Source organism: Perognathus longimembris, chromosome 3, assembly GCF_023159225.1.
Source record: "Perognathus longimembris pacificus isolate PPM17 chromosome 3, ASM2315922v1, whole genome shotgun sequence".
In the NCBI taxonomy this organism is placed as follows: Eukaryota; Metazoa; Chordata; class Mammalia; order Rodentia; family Heteromyidae; genus Perognathus; species Perognathus longimembris.
In genome coordinates this window covers 94,627,826-94,650,025 of record NC_063163.1, presented here as the reverse complement: position 1 = coordinate 94,650,025, position 22,200 = coordinate 94,627,826, and the positions used below count along the sequence as shown (strand labels likewise).

The window sequence follows — 22,200 nt, the reverse complement described above, 5'->3', positions numbered from 1 at the left end:
CGGGCAGGCATACCCATGCAATGACAGTGCATATACATGCAGATAAGTGCTCAGCACTCCCTTTCTGCTGCTTGGATTACTGGTATTGGCCTTATTAGATCAAAGTCTTTTTTTTTTTTCTTTTGCCAGTCCTGGGCTTGAACTCAGGGCCTAGACATTGTCCCTGAGCCTTTTTGTACTCAAGGCTAGTGCTCTACCACAGCGCCACAGCGCCACTTCCAGCTTTTCCTGTTTATGTGGTACTGAGGAATTGAACTCAGGGCTTCATGCATGTTAGGCAAGCACTCTACCACTAAGCCACATTCCCACCTCTCAAAAGTCTTTTGTGACATGACTCCTTGCGTGATCCTGGAGTCTGGTGAACCTTCCCTTAAGCCCCATCCCCACGAGGTACTGTAGCTGTGTCTTGGGCAAGTTTCAGAACCCTTGTCTTCCTGACTTATAAAATGGGGAAAAAAAGTTTCTGCCAAGCTGTGGAGGTTAGAAAGCCTTCATCCACAAAGCTTATGACTCTTGCTCCCCTCACTAAAATGCGACTTGAATCTTTTATTCAGAGCAACCCTTTTGGATTTTGAATGCCTTACCCAGGTAGTGAATGACCTAGAAATATAGTCCTTGGATATTGCCTGCTCTGCAAATAGATCCACTGCATAGCACCACATCCAGGATATGAAGGGTAAAGGATATGTCCCCATCTAAAGAATGTGTGGGCCTCAGGACTTGTGCAACACTTTAGAACACTGAATCTCAGGAATTCCATGCAGACCTTGTACAGGCTTCAGCCACACCCTTCATTCTCATCCTGAGAATGTGCCCTGCTATATAGGTTGTTAGTCTTTGTGTAGACCTTTGTTGTTGTTCGTAAGGATACTGGCCTTTGTTATTTGAGTTTCAAAAAGAAAATAGAGGCCATTCCCTGGTGGCTCAGGTCTTTAATCCTAGCTACTGGGGAAACTGAGATCCGAGTGGTGGTGGAGTGCTAGCCTTGAGCCAAAGAACTTACCCAGGCCCTGAGTTCAAGCCCCATAACCACCACCACCACCAACAACAACAAATAGAATTGAAACAGATAGACAGCAAATATGACTATGTTTATTTATCTTAGAAAGGAAGAAGTAGCAAAGTATATATGCTGCCCTCTGGGTAACAGTGAGGCAACAGGGGGGGCACAGTTGATATTTACATGGATATGTAAGATTGGGCCTTGACAGAATTAAGTTCCAATGCCCAGGGCCCCGAACCTAGTTGGATGGACACTTAGACACCCTCTTTGGGAGAGGTAAGAAATTTGTCATGTGAGTCATTTCTTGCTCTGTTCAAATGAGGGACCTGTATGAGAAAGGCTTCGAGTACGAGAGCAAGGATAGGGCTGTTGGAATGCCCAGGAAGGAGGTGTCCAGGCACACTTTATCATTTTACTGTGAGGAGGTGGTAGGAAGGTGAAGCAATCTGTCTGTTGTTCAGACCATCTAGAGAACAGCTGACTCATCGATTAGTTACACTAACTCCACTGGACTTACACCATTGTTTCCTGTGCAGAATTGTCCCCAAGCTTCTCAGTCCTTGGCAAATTTCATGAATTCACATTGGCAGCCTAAACCTCAAAAGTCACGATGCCAAACTCTTTGTCCTCATTGGGAAACAGAATCAGACAGTACCCCCAAAACACATCAGATGCCCAGACTGCTGCCACTAGGGCCTAGTAGGGTTGGCCACTCTTCCCATGAAGAGCAGACAACTGGTGCGGTGCTCATACACCAGGAACAGAAAGGGGCGGTCAACAGTGAAACGGACTTGGGTGGACAGTGGCATGAAACCCACCGTGGTCACAGCAGCAGCTTGGGTGCCCTCTTCATTCACTGTGATGGTGCTTTGATGTTTGAACTGGAAATTGGAAAGGAAAGGTGTCAGATTCTATAGCATTCTCTGAATGCTTTCTCATTTAGAGGAAAAATCCAGAGACCACATAGAAGTAAAAAATCACAGCTTGTCAAAGTTAGCCTTGAAAATATTTCTCATCACCTGGTTAAACTCTTATGTCCTATCATAAATACTTACCTCCAGACTCTAAAATCACATTCACTCCTGGCCATGCCTAGTCTGAGAGGCATTGAGAATCTAGACAGCTCCTTCAGCCCCTGCATCTCCTCCTCAAAAGTCTGGGGTATATGCCCACCAAGGATACAAGCCTGGATCTGCCACTACTTTTGGCCTGGTGTTTACTCTGTTTTGCTCATTGCCTGTTGTTGGCTTGTTAAGTTAAATAAGCTCAATGTAGTGCAGTTTCTCTTTGTGTTGGATGGTCTTTCATTATTCTGCTGGGCACAATAACAGTTATACACATTGGAGTACATTTTCCTTTGCTAGAGCAGGAGTGGGGGCATACTCCAAAGCTGCTTCCTGTGACTATCTGCTCACTAAAGACCTGACAAACACTCCATCTCCTCTAGTGGATACCTGCAGAACTGAGCCCTTTGTATGCTGCAGCCATGCCCTGTAAAGCCTGAGCACCCTGATCTGGGAAGTAAGACTGGGTGGTGGTGGGCTTGGAAAGATGGGGAAGTTCAGGCTGTGCTGAGGCAGAACCTGAGGACCAGTGTACATGAGGGAGCAATTACCAGGTCAATGGTGATCCTTTGGTCTGAGATTCCTGACATGTTGCCATTCTTGTCAAACAGCTCAGTAATCCCCATGGACTTCAGGGCCTCCACGAGATTATAGTTCTTCTCCAGCTTGAACTTAGGCAGAAGCACTTCTCGAGTTCTAGTTGGAAAATAAGTTACAAAATAATCATACTTTTCTATTCTTGTTAAATGTGTACAGCCTAGGCACTACATAAAATTGAGGTTTGGCTTTCTCTGGCATCAAACATTTACTTTGGTAACCAAGGAGTTGACCAATACCTAAAAAGAAGAATTGGTGTCTTGTGCCATAATCCCTTTACTCAGGAGAGGAAAGCCAGAACTTGGGGGGGGGGGGTAATACCTTAGAGATAGAACTGCTTGCCTAACATGAACAAAGCCCTGGGTTCCATCCCTAGCACTGCAAAAAATAGTAATATTTCATATGCACACCAGACAGTGTTAAACATTCTCTGTCCTCACCTCACATCATTCCATCTCTGACAAGGTGAAGAGAGACAGTAATGCCTGTGGGGCCAGTTTTAGCATTTTGTGAGGGATAAAAGAGATATAAGATGCAATTGGATATAATTGCTCTTCTTAAGAGTGAAGTTGTAAAAAAAAAAATAGAGAGAAAAAGAAAAACAGTAAACGTGATACAAGGAGCTGCCTAGCATGCACAAGGCCTTGGGTTCCATCTCCAGCACCACCCCACAAAAAGGGGCACATTAATATCTGAATGACTAGAGGGGGGCATGGTGAGAGATGGAAGGGATCATTGTGTAAGCAAATGTTTGGAGAGAATTTTTGTGTGTGTGCATAAAGGTAATACATTGATACTACTCAGTAGTCTCTTTTGGGGAGGGAATATGAGGCCTTGGGTCTGGTAAGAGTATGGGGAAGGGGCTGAGTAGGAAAGAGAGAAGGTGCTAAGCAGACCAGACTTGGAAGCAGGGAATCTGTGGGCAGAGCTAAGAAGATTGCTGGCTTCTGTGGATAGAGGACCACAGAGAAGAGGAGAATGGAAACAATAAAGGGAATGCTGGTCTGATGGTCAGTGCACAAGTGGACAAGGAATGGAACCAGCAGGCTGATTTGGCCTTGCTGAGGTCAGTGGATGCAAGGAATGTTAGGAAATATGTGGTACAGAGGGATCTTTTAAAGAAAAAGTCCATAGGGCTTTATAACTAGTAGTATATTTGGGGAAATTGCCTTTATGTAAAAGATCTGTTTTGTTTTGTTTTACTTTTGTTGTTGTTGTTGTTTTTAAATGGGGGGTGGTATTGAAACAATACAAACAGTAGCCCAGGTTAGCCAGGAACTCCTGCTTCTACCTCCTAAATACTGGGATTGCACGAGTGTGCCACCATGGCCACACTGCTTCTGAGTCTTGTGCATTTGTTTGCATTCTTGTCCTGTAAGCAGCCTTAAACTAGGCTCATTTCTCATTATGACCCTAGCCAGTTTCCAGTAAAACAGACATGTGACCAAGCTCTCCATTCTTTCTGATATGGTCCAATAATAACCTCAGAAAATAATTAAAATCGGGGCTGGGGATATGGCCTAGTGGCAAGAGTGCCTGCCTCATATACATGAGGCCCTGGGTTCGATTCCCCAGCACCACATATACAGAAAATGGCCAGAGGGGGCGCCGTGGCTCAAGTGGCAGAGTGCTAGCCTTGAGCAAAAAAAAAAAGAAGCCAGGGACAGTGCTCAGGCCCAGAGTCCAAGCCCCAGGACTGGCCAAAAAAAATAATAATAATAATAATTAAAATCAACAGTTTCAACTATAGAGAATACTCAGGCTAGAAAAAATTATAAATAACAAGTCCTCAGAAGGTTAGGAAAGCCTTATAATTTCCTAGGTGCAGAAGGAGACTGCTAATCTTTGTTGGACCCCTCTTACATTCCTGACATTACCTTGACCATGGTAAATAATGGTATGAACTCCACTTTAGGTCTGATGGAACTGGGGCTCAGAGCCACTTAGCAAGCACATGGTAGGGATAGGATTATTTTCAAGCTCACTCTAAACTACTTCTACTACCTTCTACTACTGCTGAAACTCCCCTGTGTAGAGTAGATATGTTGTTCATGCACTGTCTCTCACTGAGCAAGAAATTGGAGCTTAATTAAACAAGAGTAGCCTGTATCTCAGTTTTTGGGTAGTTTTTCACACTTCCCTCTTTAAAAAAAAAAAAAAAAAAAAAAACTGATGCCAGGCACTAGTGGCTCACGCCACTAATCTGAGCTACTCAGGAAGCTGAGATCTGAGAATTGTAGTTCAGAGCTAGCTGGGGCAGGAAAAATCTGTGAGATTCATATATCCAATTAACTACTAGAAATTCTGGAAGTGGAGGATGGTTCAAGTGATAGAATGTTAACTTTAAGCAAAAAAGCTCTGGGACAGTGCTCAGTCCCTGAGTTCAAGCCCCAGACCAGCACTGGGGGGGGGGGGGGGGGGGCGGGGAATAACTATCATTTTAGTGATCCTAGGAGCTCAGGAGAATAAACACCCTTAAAGTACCTGTTTGTCATGCTTTTCTGCCATCTCTCCACCACCTGTGGTGTCAGCTGGGCTTCAAGAGTTTTCATCCCTGACAGCTTGTGTGGGACCACAATTAGCATGCTGATGCCCCCCACATATTCCAGCTGGAGAACATCACAGTCAAGCTCCTGGTCATTTGCTGCAAGAAAGTTCCCCTTGGTCTGCATCATGGAGACTTTGACCACCTCTCTCTCATTCAGTCGGAAGTTGTGATTGTGTGTCATTTCCACTGGGAATTTATTCACCCAGGTTCCTGTTAATCAAAAGGAGTAGAGCAGCTGTTAGAACATCATTTGGGCTTGGAAGTGGAGCTGTGGCTCAAAGTGGTAGGGTGCTAGCCTTGAGCAAAAGAGCCGTACCCAGGCCCTGAGCTCAAGCCCCACGTCTGACCAAAAAAGAAAACAACTTCATTTCACCCCTGTGCTGGCATCTCAGTACCTTAGAGGGTTCTGTAGGGCCCATCTCTAGAACTAGGTTGGACTGAGAATTTTCATTTCTAACAAGGGAAGTTAACAAGAGGGATTAAATAGACTAGGCCTCCTAGCTGTAGGCCTCCTAGCTGTAAAGTTGGTAGCTTAGAGTTTCTCTCTGCCCTACGTTGGTAGCTTCTGGCCCTTACACTGATTCTATAGCAATTGTGAGAATATGCAAGTTATGTAGTGCTGTGTCAGCATTATCTCTGTAAATTTGGTGCAGAGCTGTGCATCCAGGAATAAACCCATGTCCATCTTAGCAATAAGATGCTTTTACTGGGGCTGGGAATAGGGCCTAGTGGCAAGAGAGCTTGCTTCATACACATGAGGCCCTGGGTTCGATTCCCCAGCACCACATATATAGAAAATGGCCAGAAGTAGCGTTGTGGCTCCAGTGGTAGAGTGCTAACCTTGAGCAAAAGGAAGCCAGGGACAGTGCTCAGGCCCTGAGTCCAAGGCCCAGGACTGGCAAAAGAAAAAAAAAAGTTTTGACTAATAATGATTAGTGACTAGTTGACAGTTGCTGACATGCCAGCCATTTACCTAGTCACTTTCCCTGTATTACTGCATCTTGTCCTTCTAGAAGCTATTTTTATCCCTTTTTTGGGGGGGGAGAGAGGGCTGTTGTGGAGGGTATATGTGTTCGTGCGTGCGTGCGTGCGTGTGTGTGTATGTTTGTTTTACTGGGGCTTCAACTCAAGAACCTGAGTGCTTAACCACTTGAGTCACAGCTCCACTACTAGCTTTTTACTTGTTAATTCGAGATAAGAGTCTCATAGACTTTCCTGCCTAGCCTGGCTTTGAACTGCAGTCCCCAGATCTCAACCATCTGGTAGCTAGTATTACAGGTGTGGGCCACTGCACCCTGTATCTACTCTATCCTACAGATAAGAAAACTGACACAATTCAATAACATATTTAAAGTTTTGAGCTGATGAGTTGAACAGCCAAATGATATAAATAGTAGGTATCAATGTGATTGTTAACGAAGAGATAGATAATAAAATAACTGAAGTCCTTAAGAAATAGGCTTTGTTATCTCCACTGCATATTGCAATTCAATCACATGATATGGAAGGCTGTTTTTATGTCAGTCATGTACTCTACTTAGTTTCTCATATTTACATGTCATATCCTCAAAACAACGATAACAAAAAAAACAACAATGAGGTATCTGTGGAGGAGGTTTAATTACCAGACAGTTCCAGTCTGTCTAGTTGTAGCTCAGCTGCCTTCTCTGAGAATTAGGCCAGGTAGCTGCCTATGGTGTGGACATTATCCTGTGCAGTGCAGGGTACTTAACAGCGTACCCTCTTGGATACCATCAGTGCTTCCCTCTTCCCTCAGGCTTCAGTAGCCACAAATATCCCCACACCTGCCCTGGACCCCACCAGGCATCACTATTCCTCCCAGATCTGAGGGGAAGCCCATCTAAATATTAACAAGTAATTCTTTTTTTTTTTTGGCCAGTCCTGGGCCTTGGACTCAGGGCCTGAGCACCGTCCCTGGCTTCTTTTTGCTCAAGGATAACACTCTGCCACTTGAGCCACAGCGCCACTTCTGGCCATTTTCTATATATGTGGTGCTAGGGAATCGAACCCAGGGCTTCATGTATACGAGGCAAGCATTCTTGCCACTAGGCCATATTCCAAGCTCATTAACAATTAATTCTAATACTGAAAACTAAACTAATAGTAGATGGTTGGGAGCTAAAAATGAAGATTATACTTCAAGAATCTCCTCATCTTTGAGATCCATTCATGAAGGACCCATTGATCCCTTCTAATACCCAGCATGACTGTTCCAGTGGGATAGGGAAAGGCAGCTTATATGTTTACCACTTTTACACTTTGATGTGACATAAATTACTATGTCTAGAGATAAATTAAGCATTAGATCCAGTAGCTCATGCCTGTAATTCTAGTTACTTGGAAGGCCAAGTTCAGAAGTATTACAATTTCAAGCTAGCCCTGAACAAAAAAAGTTAAGAAGACTTTCTCAATGAAAGAAGTATAATATTGTTACATATTTGTCATCCCAAGCAACATAGGAAGTAGATCAAGGTCCCAGTCAAAAACCTTATCTTGGGGTCAGTTGGCAAAGCACTTGCCTAGCAAGTACAATGTCCTGGGTTCTATCCCTAGTACCAAAAAAGAAAAGAGAAGAAAGAAGGAAAATTTCATATCTCTGGGGCTGGGAATATGGCCTAGTGGCAAGAGTGCTTGCCTTGTATACAAAAAGCCCTGGGTTCAATTCCTCAGCAGCACATATATAGAAAAGGCCAGAAGTGGCGCTGTGGCTCAAGTGGCAGAGTGCTAGCCTTGAGCAAAAAAAAGAAGCTAGGGACAGTGCTCAGGTCCTGAGTCCAAGCCCCAGAACTGGCAAAAACAAAACCTTATCTCAAAATAATGTAAAAGGCTGGGAATATGGCCTAGTGGCAGAGTGCTTGCCTCATATACATGAAGCCCTGGGTTCGATTCCCCAGCACAACATATATAGAAAATGGCTAGAAGTGGCGCTGTAGCTTAAGTGGCAGAGTGCTAGTGAGCAAAAAGAAGCCAGGGATAGTGCTTAGGCCCTGAGTCCAAGGCCCAGGACTGGCAAAAAAAAAAGCAAAAAAGGGCTGGAGATGTGGCTCAAACATAGATTGCTATGTGAGGCCCTGAATTCAAATCTGCGCCACTGAGGAGCCTAGGGATAAGTGGGGAAGAGAAAGAAAGACACTAGTCAGGCCTAGTCACTTCTCCACCCCCAGGGCAGCAGCAGAAAGGGCTTCCTCTTGGAAACTCTAGTCAGGGCTAATACAAAGGCATCAGATAACTCGAGGGTACCTGTCAAACTACAAAAATGTCTTCCACTGAATTGTTTGTTGCTAGGCATAGGCTAATTGCTCAAAATAAATTTCATTTAGTAAATCGTACATGTTTTGTATTGTGTTATACTAAACTCTAATTTCACTCAGAGGGATTCTTAGGAAAATCTCAAGTTTGAAGCCAGCCTCACTACATAGCAAATCCTTGTCTCAAAGAGAAAAAACAAATTCTGCAAATCTGTGCCACACTTTATTCTTAAGATTTGAGGGGTCCTGTGCATTCCTGTACTGAGTGAGATAGAACTTCTTAAAAAGTGCTCTACTTGCCTGACCCAGAACAGTTGCTTAAGAAATAGTGGCTTACTTTCTTACACCCCCCCCCCCCCGACCCCATCCCACTCATTAGTACAGAAATATCCTGAAAAGAATCTGTGGTGTTGATGTCAGCTGAACAGCTCCAGACAAATTTCTTCCTGCTTCTGTCCATTCCTGCTTACTGATAATTGGGAAAGAAAATGAAGAAACTCAAGTCTAGGCTGGCCAAATGCTACGAAAGGGTACCCTGATAACCAAAGTGGCCTCACATGTGGTAAGATCTAGTGCACATATAAAGCATAGTTAGGGCTCAGTAATGAAGAACTGGGTACCTGTGGCTCGTGCCTGTAATCCTAGCTGCTCGGGAGGCTGAGATTTGAGGATCGTGGGTCAAAGCCAGCCTGGGCAGGAAAGTCCATGAGACTCCAGTTAACTACCAGAAAACTGAAAAATGATGCTGTGGCTCAAAGTGGTAGAGCACTATCCTTGAGTGAAAGAGCTCAGGGACAGCACTTAGGCTCCTGAGTTCAAGCCCTAGGACTGGCAAAAGAAAAAAGAGTATCTTACAAGTTTGCTTTGAGACTGATAAAGCTACTTCTTACCTTTAAAGTAGATACAGTTTAGAATCATCATCTGGGTAGTGGGGTCTATATTCTCCAGAGCTTCTTTGATGAAGCCCTTGGTCAGCTTCATAATGTGATGGTTTGTTTTCGATATGAAAGCAGGGTCTGAGAAGTCAGCTGCCTGGGCCTCAGCAAAGTAAAACTCTCTCACCTTAGCTTTGAAGTCATCCAGGATAGGAAACTGCCTCTGGATGTAAAGATCATTGACTGACCTCAGTGTGTATCCAAAGTTCCTCCTGAAGAGGCGATGAGTTAGCTTGCGGAATAGATTGTGAATGGTTGTGATCTCATACTTGGTGCTAGCATTAACAAAGTCTTTAAAATGCAAAACCGAGTGTACTTGTTCATGGGTCTCTCCTCTCAGGCCTAAGGAAATCATGCCCATGGCAGTAGAAATGCCAACAGGTGCTATGAAGATATTATCAAAAGTGTTGACCTGGTCCTTCAGTCCTCGGTAAAGGTTGAAGGCAAATTTTGCATTAAGGATGTTAAGACGCTGGATTCGGCTCTTGCCTTGGAAAAGCTGCAGGATGTTGCCTTCACTCAGTTCTGAGTCTGTTGGGGAAACAGCATCAATGATGTAAATGTAGTCATCATCTTCACTGAATAACTTCTCCAAGTCCAGGTAGTCATCATCTTCTTCCCCCTCCAGAATCCAGTCATTGGTCACCGTGTTTTCTTTGTGGAAGTCAGCAGGCAAAAGGGGCATGCTCAGGTTTTTATTACTTAGTGGATCAGCAAGGCCTATGCTGCCTCCACACACACACATGAGGATGACAGAAACAAGAAGCGGGCGGAATGGGTACTTCATTTTGGCAGAGTTGAAGCTGGGAGGGAAAACAGACAAGGTTAGAAGCAGCCTGACCGTCCCCTGCCCACCCTGTTTCAGAGTTCACACTGTAGATAGCTTAAGGTCTGCATATGAAGAAAATCTGATAAAGGTAGATCCTATGGGATCCATAGATCCTAGAGGAGAATCTTTTCTTTAAAGGTTTAAAAGCTTTGTAGATTCCTGGGCCTCCTAGGAGAAGTTTCTTTCTTTTTTATTCATTCACCAAACATTGTCTTCTATCTTCAGAAAGCTCTTACTAGGCTATAGAAAACAAAGGTCTTCCCCCACTGACAAATGAAAGAGTTAATCTTGTCCGGTGCATGCACAGTAAATAGAACTCTCAAAATAGTGCTTGGAAAGCACTGTGAAGACAGGAAAGGGGGTGTGGTTTATCTCATGGGTTGGATAGGGTGGCCAGAGTGTTGGGGCTCCACTAAGAAGAGTTCCTAAGTTCGAAGGGAAATTTCTGGTGGAGGACTCAATCTTGTCTGTAAGAGTCAAACATTTCACCTGTAGGAAGGAGATGTTGGAGAAAAGTGCATGTGACAGTCTTTTTACTTATGTGTTTGTTTGTTTGGCCAGTGTTGGGGCTTGACCAATACTTAAGGTTAATGCTTTACCACTTGAGCCACAGCTTCCCTTGAAACTTTTTGGTTATTAATTGGAGATAAGTATCTCACAGACTAATGCCTGGGCTGGCTATGAACTGCAGTCCTCAAATCTCAGCCTCCTGAGTAGCTAGGATTACAGGAGTAAGCCACTAGCACCTGGCTGGGCTAAGCTTATGAAAACAGATAAAGATATTTGAAATCAGAGGAATAATTTAATATTCATTTGTGTAAAGTTGAAATTTGTAATACTGTGGCCTACTGAGATGAGTCTGGTGGTCTGTCTCTCCTGACAACTCTATAGAGTCTTTTAGTAAAGTTAGTTCTGTGACTTATCAGGAGAAACAAAATCTTTCCTGCTTTATTGCTTCTAATCTCACCAGGTAGACAAGGCCTGTCAGATATGCTGTTTATGTATATGAGGTAAGTTGCTAGCTCATCTAACCAGGTTAGCTTATCTTTATTTACTCATCCTCTGAGTTCAAGGAGGATTTGGCTTTGCTTGTCAAGTCCATGATGCCTATAAGATGGCTTTATCTTGTTCTGTCTTTATACTTCTCAGGTATTAACTTGTTCAGAGTCGATAATCTGCTATTTGATGCTTCCTTATAAGTGTTTATAATGCTGACCCAGGCAGGTCAGCCACTTTTGATCATCTCAGAAATATGAATTGTATTGTTTGTTACATACCTATGGCCATTTCCTATAGAATATCCACTGCCACTCTAGGCTGGCAGTTACTACACTTGATTAGCTTTGTTAATGCTGATAATGTGTATAGTGGTGGAGCCTTCTGTTAATATCAAGCAGTATATAATGTACTTTTTGTAACTTCAGACCTCTCCCCACTTTACATATCAGGAGATATTGAGCCTTTTGTTGCTGTTACTAGTAAGTGCTGTGGTTTAGGTTGGATGTATAGGTTAGTGCTAGAGGGCTTGCCTAGTATGCCTAGGGCCAGAGTTCCATATCCACCACCACAGTGAATGAGTGAGTGAATGAATGGATGGATGGATGAATGAATGCAGTGTCTAGACTTGAATTAAATTGGTTGAATACCCCTCACCATAGCTGTTCCATGTCAAGTGCTTTGCTTTGTTCACTCTAGAGTGCAGGATTCTTCTAGTCTTCCTAGACTTGAGGAATAGTTGCTGCCATTGTTTCTGAGTCCTCTTCCTTTAGTACTATTAAAATAGTATACTCCAGCACTGTTTTAGTTACAACTGAGAGACTTTTGAATTGCACATTGTGTAGAAAAAAAGATCACATAGTTTCTGACTTTGAGTTGTTTTTGCAACCCTCCCTCCAGGGCCGGGAATATGGCCTAGTGGCAAAAGTGTTTGCCTCGTATACATGAAGCCCCCAGCACCGCATATATAGAAAATGGCCAGAAGTGGCACTGTGGCTCAAGTGGCAGAGTGCTAGCCTTGAGCAAAAAGAAGCCAGGGACAGTGCTCAGGCCCTGAGTTCAAGTCCCAGTACTGTGAAAAAAAAAAAGGAGAGAGAGTGTCCTCCATTAGAAAGTAGAGTTAAAGATCCGGGCACTGGTGGCTCACACCCTTAATCCTAGCTACTCAAGAGGCTGAGATCTGAAGATCCAGGTTCAAAGCCAGCCTAGGCAGAAAGTCTGTGAGACTCTTAACTCCAGTAAACCACTAGAAAACTGAAGTGGTGCTGTGGCTCAAGTGGTAGAGCGCTAGCCTTGAGCTGAAGAGCTAGGAATGTGGCTTAGTGGTAGAGTGCTTGCCTAGCATGCCTAAAGCCCTGGGTTTGATTCCTCAGTACCACATGAATTTAAAGTGGTAAAGGGATAGCCTTGAGCACACAGAGAGGCTCAGGGACAATGCCCAGGCCCTGAATTCAAGCCTCAGGATCAGGAGAGAGAGAGAGAGAGAGAGAGAGAGAGAACACTCAACAAAAACTAACTTGAATTTATAAGGGTTCAAGAAAACAAAGGTGAGGCCAGATAGGGAGCTGCAGTGAAGATAGTCGTTTGCTAATCCTGGTATTGACAAAGTATAACTAGAAACTTATGCTGTGCTCCTACATTATATTGTGAACAGCCAAAAATACTTTTCATTATTTCCTTACAAGAGAAAGGAAATTGTCATGATATTTTCTGTGGATTAGCAATTTATAAAGAATTACTTCCCAGTGTTTTGTTGTTTAGTATAATACAAATTGTCTAAGGCATATAACTGTGGAACTGGAGTACATAGTCTCAACATGTAGCCTAGGCTGGCCTCAAACTCAAATTCGTCATTCCTCAGTGTCCTGAAGGCAGGGATTGCAGGTGTATGCCAGCACACCTAACTTCCAATTTGAATAATGTGATGTAGATATAATGCTTTGATCTCTGCCACAGTTCTTATTCCAAATTTGTCTCAGTACTATAACTAGTAGGAATTGATAATAAGGGGGGAAAACATTTTTCCCACCGCTTAGGATACAAAGCTTCTGAATAGTCTTTGATAAAGGAACCAGTTGCCTATGTCTAAACATCAAAAGTAAAGGTTTATTACAGTTGAAAATTATAGCAATGAGACTTACCTCTGTACTTCTGAGAAGCGGCTTTACAGAGATGCAATCAGCCAGGGTCGCTCGCAGGCTTTCAATGTGAACTTTGGTGCCGAGCTGTTGCTGTGTATTTTCCAAAGTAAATATGTCCCAATTCAAACACTCCTCATCTCGCATGGTCAGCACAACCCCCCTCAGCTATATCTTTGATCACTGCTTAGTGACTGGCAGCTCCCAGGCTCCAGTTGGTCTGTTGCTGAAGCTTTGGAAGTGACTGCCACTGTGTCAACATGCACATAACAGCCTTGGTGCAGAAACATTCCCTGAAGCCAGCACGTAATGGAGGCGCTGCTCAGTTCTGGGGGCCAGTTATGTGAGGAATAGCTACAGTGCCCCCGTCTTCCTCCTATGGGATGATCACAGCATCTGACTAGCCTCTGCAGCAGACATGGCTGGTTTGGCTGCTAGGCAGATATCCCTATCCTTACACAATCTTATTCCTTAGTAAAAATTGAAGGAGCAGAGTAAGATTGGGTGGTTAATGGAATTAGGAAACTATGGCATATACCTTTCTTCAGTCAAGGGTCACTGTGTTCTTCACTAGAATCTACAGTCCAGCTCTCCGGTCTGTTGTGAGAGGAATAGAGGAATATTACTGAGCTGAGATTTCCAATCCCAAGTCAACTTAGGCATTCACAGGAATCTAAGGGCTAGAGTAACTGGGGTGGGGGGGAGTGTTAGAGCTTGAACCCAGAGCCTTGGGCTTGCTATCCACATCTTCAGCCCTCCTTTACATGGGTTATTTTTGAGATAGAGCCACTTCCTGGTCAAGGATGCATCTGCACCACAATCTGTTTACACTCTCCATGAAGCTAGAACAACAAGCATGTGCCACCATGTTCGGCTGCTATTAGTTGCGAAGGGGTCTTGTGAACTTTTTTCTTGTTTCTCAGAGCTTTCCTTGGTCCTACCAGTCATACATCAGTGTGGGTGACATCCTGCTACTCAGAGAGGCTCTTCCCTGTGTCCAGATTCCACTACAAGTTTTCTCACAATCTCCCACCACTTCAATCACATCCCTTTTTCTGAGTGCCAGCACCTGATCATTAAATGCTCTCTATTCTCTCTCAATGCTCTCATCCCTGGCTTTGGACTCCTTATTGCAGGCCAAGCTGTCTCCTCTCTTAAGTAAGCTTTACTGAAAGTCAAAACAGCTTCTCTGAGAACTACCCCAATGTTTGTTTGTTGTTGTTTGACTTCCTGCCTCCCAGTTCATCAGAAAGCCCTTTGAGTACAGACCAAGGCTTTTACCTCCAGGCCCAGTACCTGGCTTACCTTATAGGTGAATGAATAAATGAATGCACTGCTAAATGGTAGAATAACTGAGAAGTTTCACCCACTGCTCAGTGTGCCTTAGTCTACCCAGTGTGACTGGCTGAGTCTTTTGAGAATGCTCATGAAGAATGAGTCTACTTGATTTTACACTTAGGGTTTTGTGAACAAATAACCTTTTTCTTTTTCATACCAGCTTACCCGACGATTGCCACCCATCAAGGAAGCAAAGCCTCGGTTACAGAAGCTCTTCCGGGACTTCTGGCTGTACTCTGTACTGATGGGATTCGCTGTGGAGGGCTCAGGTAGGAAGTGAGTTCTCTCCTGGGAATGACAGAGTATGGAGTGAACATAGGCTGACCTGGGACTCGTCCTAATTATGAATGTTCTATATGAAGATATTTCTTCCCACAAGTATTTGCAAACAATATATTGCCCAAATGGACTTTAGGGTACTGAGAATGCCACTTTCCTTAAGGGAAAAAATGCTGCATAAGCTAGGTAACATACCCATTTCTATGCCCTATTTTGGGAATAATTATCTCAATAGTACCTTGGACATTAGAAATTGCCAGTTGATCCTAAGTCTTTCTCTTTCCTCTCTCCTCTCCCTTCTCCTCTCTCCTCATCTGTCTGTTTCTCTCATGCTGGGCTTATGGAATCCAGGATCTCACCCAACCCACGCTGGTCAAGCACTCTCCATGGGTTGTACCCCAGACCTTGTCTCACTTATATTCTCTCCCTTACAGGACTCTGGCCAGAAGAGTGGTACGAGGGTGTCTGTGAAATAGCCACCAAGTCACCACTGCTCACCTTTCCCAGCAAAGAGCCACTGCGATCAGTCCTCCAGTACAACTCAGCCATGAAAAATGACACAGTTACCCCTGTAAGGACTCTTACCTGTTTGCTAAAGTGTGACATAGTTAGGACAAGTCCTCTCAGTGTCTATAGGCTCATGGTGCTGACTACTGAGACTTATGAAGAGGTGTCCTCATGAATGTATGAGTGTATTTTTTTTTTTAATTCAGGCAGAACTGAGTGAGCTCCGAAGCACCATCATCAACCTCCTGGATCCTCCTCCTGAAGTGTCTGCCCTCATCAACAAGCTAGACTTTGCCATGTCTACCTACCTCTTGTCTGTGTACCGGCTGGAGTACATGAGGTACACGAGCCTCCTCCTCCCCACATAGCTTCATTGGAGCAGAATTTTAAATTTTAGTATCCTTCCTAGCACCAGTGGCTCACACTTATAATCCTAGCTACTCAGGAGGCTGAGATCTGACAATCATGGTTCAAAGCCAGCCTGGACAGGAAAGTTCATGAGATTCTCATCTCCAATTAACCACCAAAAAGCCAGAAGTGACCAGGTGGTGGTGGCTGACACCTATAATCCTAGCTCCTCAGGAGACTGAGATGTGAGGATTGTAGTTCAAAGCCAGCAAAGGCAGAAAGATCTAATCTCTAATCTCTAGTTAACCACCAAAAAACCAGAAGTAGAACTGTGGCTTAAACCAGTCAGTATGGATTGAGTGCTTCTGCTGAACCAAGGGTGACATATGGTGACATACTCTTGAACAACATGTAAGGCTGGCCCTCTTGTATGCTCATTGTACAGATGAGGAAACTAAGACAATGAGAAATTAAGCAAATGGCTTAAGACAGGAATACCTAATGTATATGGAAACTCACAATGTTGTCTTCAGGAGGCTGGGAATGTAGCTTAGCAGTACAGTGCTTGCCTAGCATGCCTGAAGCCCTGGTTTTGATTCTTCAGTACCACATAAACAGAAAAAGCCAAGAGCGAGGCTGGGAATGTGGCCTAGTGGCAAAGAGTGCTTGCCTCATTTACAGAAAGCCCTAGGTTTGATTCCCTAGCACCACATATATAGAAAACGGCCAGAAGTGGCGCTGTGGCTCTAGTGGCAGAGTGCTAACTTTGAGCACAAAGAACCTTGAGCAAAAAGAAGCCAGGGACAGTGATCAAGCTGAGTCCAAGACCCAGGACTGGCAAAAAAAAAAAAAAAAAAAAAAGCCAAGAGCGGTGCTGTGGCTCAAGTTGTAGAGTACTAGCCTTGAGCAAAGAGGTGCCAGGGACAGTACCCAGGCTCTGAGTCCCAAGCTTCAGAATTGCCATGGGAATGTGGCTTAGTGTTAGAGTGCTTGCCAGGCATGCATGAAGCCCTGGGTTCAATTCCTCAGTGCCACATAAATGGAAAAAGCTGGAAGTGGTGCTGTGACTCGAGTAGTAGAGTGCTAACTTTGAGCAAAAGAAGCTTAGGGACAGTGCCCAGGTCCTGAGTTCAAGTTTCAGGACTGGCAAGAAAAAAAAAGAGAGAAGGGAGGGAGGGAGGGAGGAAGGAAGGAAGGCAGGCAGGCAGGCAGGAAAGAAGGAAAGAAGGAACGGAACTATGCTATGCTACCTCTTATAAGTGAAAGCCAGAAACAGCAGCCAAATAAATAGAGGGGGAAAATGACTGATCTCTTCACCATGCCCTGTAGCATGTAATCATATAGCTCCTTTGGGGCTTCTTTCCAAAGAATACTTTTTCAAAGAAGAGCTTAGGGATGTAGCTCAGTGGCAAAGTGTCTGCTTAGCAAATGTAAGGCCCTGGGTTCAATTTCCAGTTTCACGAATAAAGAGACAGCAGGGGCTGGGGGGAAAAGGGGGGAAGAGGAAGAAAGGATAAGAGGGGAAAGGACAGTTTTTATTTTTTTATTTTTATATAAGATTTTATTTTTTGCTATAAAAATAAAAATATCTACAGTGCATGGAATTAAAAAAACAAAAAGGGGCTGGGAATATGGCCTAGTGGCAAGAGTGCTTGCCTCGTATCATGAAGACCTGGGTTCAATTCCCCAGCATCACATATATAGAAAATGGCCAGAAGTGGCGCTGTGGTTCAAGTGGCAGAATGTTAGCCTTGAGCACAAAGAAGCCAGGGACAGTGCTCAGGCCCATGACTGGCAAAATAAATAAATAAATAAAAATAAAAGAACAACATCTTGCAGTAGCACAGAAGATAGTAAAGGTGAAGCCTTTAGTGCCTTTAGCTTCTAAAGCCTTTAGCCCTAAGCCCCAGAGATACCCACTGATACTGTTTTCCCCCTAGAAATTTCATCTGCATAGGCAAACATATATATTCTATACATGCATGCATAGGCCTTTACGAAACCTTTTATGAGGAGGTCACTGTACACCTTGCTCTTAATAGTATGTATCTTATGTTTTCATCTTCTTTTGGCACCTCTGTGTTGTGTCATTAAATGGGTATGCTTTGGTTTATGTCACCAGTCTCCTGTTAATGGACAGTCAGAACTGTTGTTGATAATCTCTGGGCATTTAGGAATTTACCCTTCAGGCAGGTGGTTGTTGGTGGGACTGCTGGCTTGAAAAATATAGGCATGTTATGATAGATGGTGCACATCACCCCCTACAATGTCCAAGTCAGTGTGTGCTCCTATAAATAACAGAGGGGGTCCATTACTCACAGCAGTGTCAGATCTCTGATAGGGAGAGCCTGAATTTTTCAAAGTTTATTTATAGCTATTCTCCTTGTTAGGGTACTGCGTTCAACAGATCCTGATCGCTTCCAGGTAATGTTCTGCTACTTTGAGGATAAAGCTATTCAGAAAGACAAATCTGGTAAGCTTTTTATTATGATACCTTCATGATGAATTGAGTTTTAATAGGATAAACATAAATACTATTTTCTATTTTCTGCCCACATGGGGAAAGTAGTTTTATGAACTTATGTCCTACATTGAAAAGATTAGCATAAAATGTATTACCTTTAGGGGCTGGGAATGTGGCTTAGTGGTAGAGTACTTGCCTAGCATGCAGAACCCTAGGTTTGATTCCTTAGTGCCACATGAACAGAAAAAGCCAGAAATGGCGCTGTGGCTCAAGTTGTAAAGTGCTGGCTTTGAGCAGAAGAAGCTGAGGGACAAGTGCCCAGGCCCAGAGTTCAAGGTCTAGGACTGGCAAAAAAAAAAGTATAACTTAAAAAAAATATGTCTTTCCAGCTCTGCCACTGCTGCAGGAGCCCCCAAAATAGAAGGAGCCCACTGTCTGTGCACAGGTGTGCTCAAGCGTACCGATTTCAGTTCCCAGACCATTCTCTGTCAAAAGGAACCAGAGCTCCTCAGATAGTCATTGATAGACCTGGAGCATCTTGATCTTGCCAGAGAGCAGTTCCACTTAAACGTCAGGAGCACCTTGAAAGACCAAGGAACTAATTTAAAGAGACTCCTAATGGACAAATAATTATAATTTGGATGTAAATATAATGTTTTATTGCTTTTCTTTATGGAAATAAATTTAGAGTTTGAAAGGCATGAGTGACACTGTAAAAAGAGCAGTTTAATATAATGTAGAAGATATTTGTAAGTTCAAGAGAAGGGTGAATGAATACACTAGGAGGTTTTATATGTGTGTAATAGATATATATGTATATACATATATATCTATTACACACATATAAAATATATACATATATGTATATACATATATACATATATGTATATACATATATGTATATATACATATCATATATAGTTGCCCTTTAAATAAAATGAGATAGTAGTTGTACACATCCTCAGATTTAAGTCAGCTCTAGATGACTTAAAAGAGCTAAGACATATCATGGCTCATGCCTATATCCTAGTTACTCAGGAGGCTGATATTTGAACATTTCAAAGACAGCCTGGTCAGGAATGTCTGGGAAAGTCAATGAACCCTTATCTCCAATTAAGCACTCAAAAAAGCTGTAAGTGGAGCTGTGGTTCAAGCAGTAGAGTGCTAGCCTTAAGCAAAAAAAGCTCAGGGACAGCATCCAGGCCCTGAGTTCAAGCTCCAGGACTGACACAAAAAATAATAAGAAGAATAATAATCCCCAAGACACTATAAATTATATTTAAACAGTTGTAAGATTCCCATACTATTTAGGGAATATGACAATGAGAAAAAAATCTATGTTTAGTACAGGTGCACAATTTTTCCCTATTGCTTTTGATCTGTGATTGGTTCTCAGATGTAAGTATATATTCTATCCCCAGTAAGCTCTTATGAAATAATGATGTGGTTCTTTTTATATACACAAGAAAGAGGAACTATCAGGAAAGAGACACACAGTCCAGGCAAAAGTCTAGCAACAGGAGAAATAATCACACCTGGTCTCAAAGAGAGTCCTGGTATAGATATGGCATCTGGTAGGTTATAGACAGAGGAGTCCCACAGAGCAACCACTTAAACGTCTTTCATGAGAACCAGGCATGGTAGTAATCACAGCACTCAGGAGGTAGAGGCAAGGGCATCTCAAGTTTGAGGCCAGCTAGCTGTATAGGCTTTTTTGTTGTTGTTTTTACGCCAGTATTGGGGCTTGAACTTGGCATGGGCACTGTCCTCAAATCTTTTTTGCTCAAAGCTACTACTCTACCACTTGAGCCCAAGCTCTACTTCAACTTTTTGATGGTTACTTGGAGCTAAGAGTCTTGGGAAGCCTGCCCAGGCCAGCTTTGAACTGTGATCTTCAGCCTTCTGAGTGGCTAGGATTACAAGTGGGAGCCACCAGCTCCTGGCTGTTTTGTTTTTCTTTTTATATGTGTGTTTGCTTGTCATGGGGCTTGAACTCAAACTGGGTGCTGTCCCTAAGATTTTTTTTGTTCACGGCTAGTACTCTACCACTTGAGCTACAGTTCTACTTCTGGCTTTTTGGTGGTTAGTTGGAAATGGGCTGGCTTCAAACCATGATCCTCACTCAAATCTTAGCCTCCTTAGTAGCTGGATTATAGGAGTGAGCCACCATCACCCAACTCACTCTATGTCTTAATTAGAGAAATGTGATTAAATTTATAATTGTGTTTAAACATTCAAGGGAATTTGGTAGAATCCACCTTTTGATTAATGTGTGGATAATTTTTAGGAATATGATTGATAATTTTTTTTTTTTTTTTGGCCAGTCCTGGGGCTTGGACTCAGGGCCTGAACACTGTTCCTGGCTTCTTTTTGCTCAAGGCTAGCACTCTGCCACTTGAGCCACAGCGCCACTTCTGGCCATTTTCTGTATATGTGGTACTGGGGAATCGAACCCAGGGCCTCATGTATATGAGGCAAGGCACTCTTGCCACTAGGCCATATCCCCAGCCCGATAATTTTTTTAAATTTTTATTTTTTTGTCAGTCGTGGGGCTTGAATTCTGGGCCTGGGAGCTGTCCCTGAGCTCTTCAGCTCAGGGCTGGTACTCTACCACTTTGAGCCACAGTGCCACTTCTGGTTTTCTGGTGGTTAATTGGAGATAAGAGTCCCACAAACTTTCCTGCCCAGGCTGGCTTTGAACTGCGATCCTCAGATCTCAGCCTTCTGAGTAGCTGTGATTACAGGCATGAGCCACCGGTGCCCGGCTGATTGATAATTTTTTTAAGACTAACAAATTTAGTATTCATAAATTACAACTAGTAGTGAGCAGTCCTTTTTATGCTGGAAGCCACTGGCACGTTGATGAACCTACCAAGTTCTTGCAAGATCATTTCCATGCAGTTCTGTGACACTATTTTTGTCTATGGTTGAAAAAAATTCCATGCTTGAAGAAATCAGGCATTTTGAAAAGTCATCCCAGAGCTTCTGAGCTGTTCCTTTTATCAGACTTCACATCTGTTAAGTCTTTTGCAGAAGCATTTCCATTGTTGCAAAACAATCAAGAAAGCAGGTGCATGGTTTTGTTTTTGCAGCTGGGAACCAGTAGGACTGGCAATCTTTTACTGGCATTCAGGGGAGGATTAAAGTGATATAAGATCCTGTTCAAGGCCAGGGGTGAAAGGTCTAGCTAGACAGTTTCTGTGAAGGAAACCTCTTCCAGATGAGGGGTAGGATACATGAGAAGGGAGGACATGTTCAAAAGAGTCACAAGCACATGCCCCAGAACATGGGGGGTAGAAACTTGTCCACTGTGGGCTAATTAACTTGCCTCCTCCACCCATCATTTGTACAGATGTACAGCATTTGTTTATGTTGCTTCTTGAACAAGACAGTTGGGTTATCTTGAAATACTTTAGTTCAAGGAGAGCAAATAAGCAACAACAACCACACACACACACACACACACACACACACACACACACACACTAAAGCTACCAACTCCTAAGAGACCTAAGAACCTGGCACCCCTAAGAACCAGCTCCCCTAGAGAATATCTCCAGATGGAACCAGATTCTTTCTGAAGCTAGGTTCTTACCTGCCCTTCTCTCGGAGCTCTGTTTTTCTGTTGTTGTGTCATCTGGAGAAACTAAGTGGTAGGTGGTTTACTGCTTAAAGATACTCTTAATTTTCACAGAACAATGTCTTCTACATACGTTCAACACGATTACTTTGGTTCTGAACATACATTTAGGTTAAACCAAAAGGTTGCAGCTTAGAACTTACAGGCCAGGAAGGAACTTCCTGAATAGAGTCCCAGGGGCACAACAAATAGGGGAAAGACTCGACAAATGGGACTACTAAAAATTAAAAAGTTTCTGCACAGCT

General features: G+C 43.3%; 2 protein-coding genes across 4 annotated transcripts in view; one reads left to right on the top strand and one right to left on the bottom strand.

Moving 5' to 3' along the window:
* Pi4ka (phosphatidylinositol 4-kinase alpha) overlaps positions 1-22,200 on the top strand; it is a 123,120-nt gene that overhangs the window by 60,574 nt on the left and 40,346 nt on the right. For both annotated transcript variants that reach the window (XM_048343403.1, XM_048343404.1), the window contains 4 exons: positions 14,878-14,986; positions 15,431-15,567; positions 15,710-15,843; positions 18,242-18,324. In XM_048343403.1, the coding sequence (XP_048199360.1) occupies positions 14,878-14,986; positions 15,431-15,567; positions 15,710-15,843; positions 18,242-18,324 (463 nt within the window). The remainder of the gene's footprint in view (positions 1-14,877; positions 14,987-15,430; positions 15,568-15,709; positions 15,844-18,241; positions 18,325-22,200) is intronic.
* Positions 964-14,871, bottom strand: Serpind1 (serpin family D member 1). 2 transcript variants are annotated; one of them, XM_048343406.1, is made up of 4 exons: positions 9,372-10,898; positions 5,149-5,422; positions 2,619-2,763; positions 964-1,884 (listed from the first exon to the last, which is right to left on the bottom strand). In XM_048343406.1, the coding sequence occupies exons 1-4, from the start codon at positions 10,201-10,203 to the stop codon at positions 1,693-1,695; spliced, it is 1,443 nt and encodes a 480-aa protein (XP_048199363.1). In that variant the 5' UTR covers positions 10,204-10,898; the 3' UTR covers positions 964-1,692. The 2 variants fall into 2 exon arrangements, with proteins under 2 accessions (XP_048199363.1, XP_048199362.1); XM_048343405.1 differs by lacking the exons at positions 964-1,884; positions 2,619-2,763 and adding an exon at positions 13,383-14,871 and having other exon boundaries at positions 5,060-5,422; positions 9,372-10,219.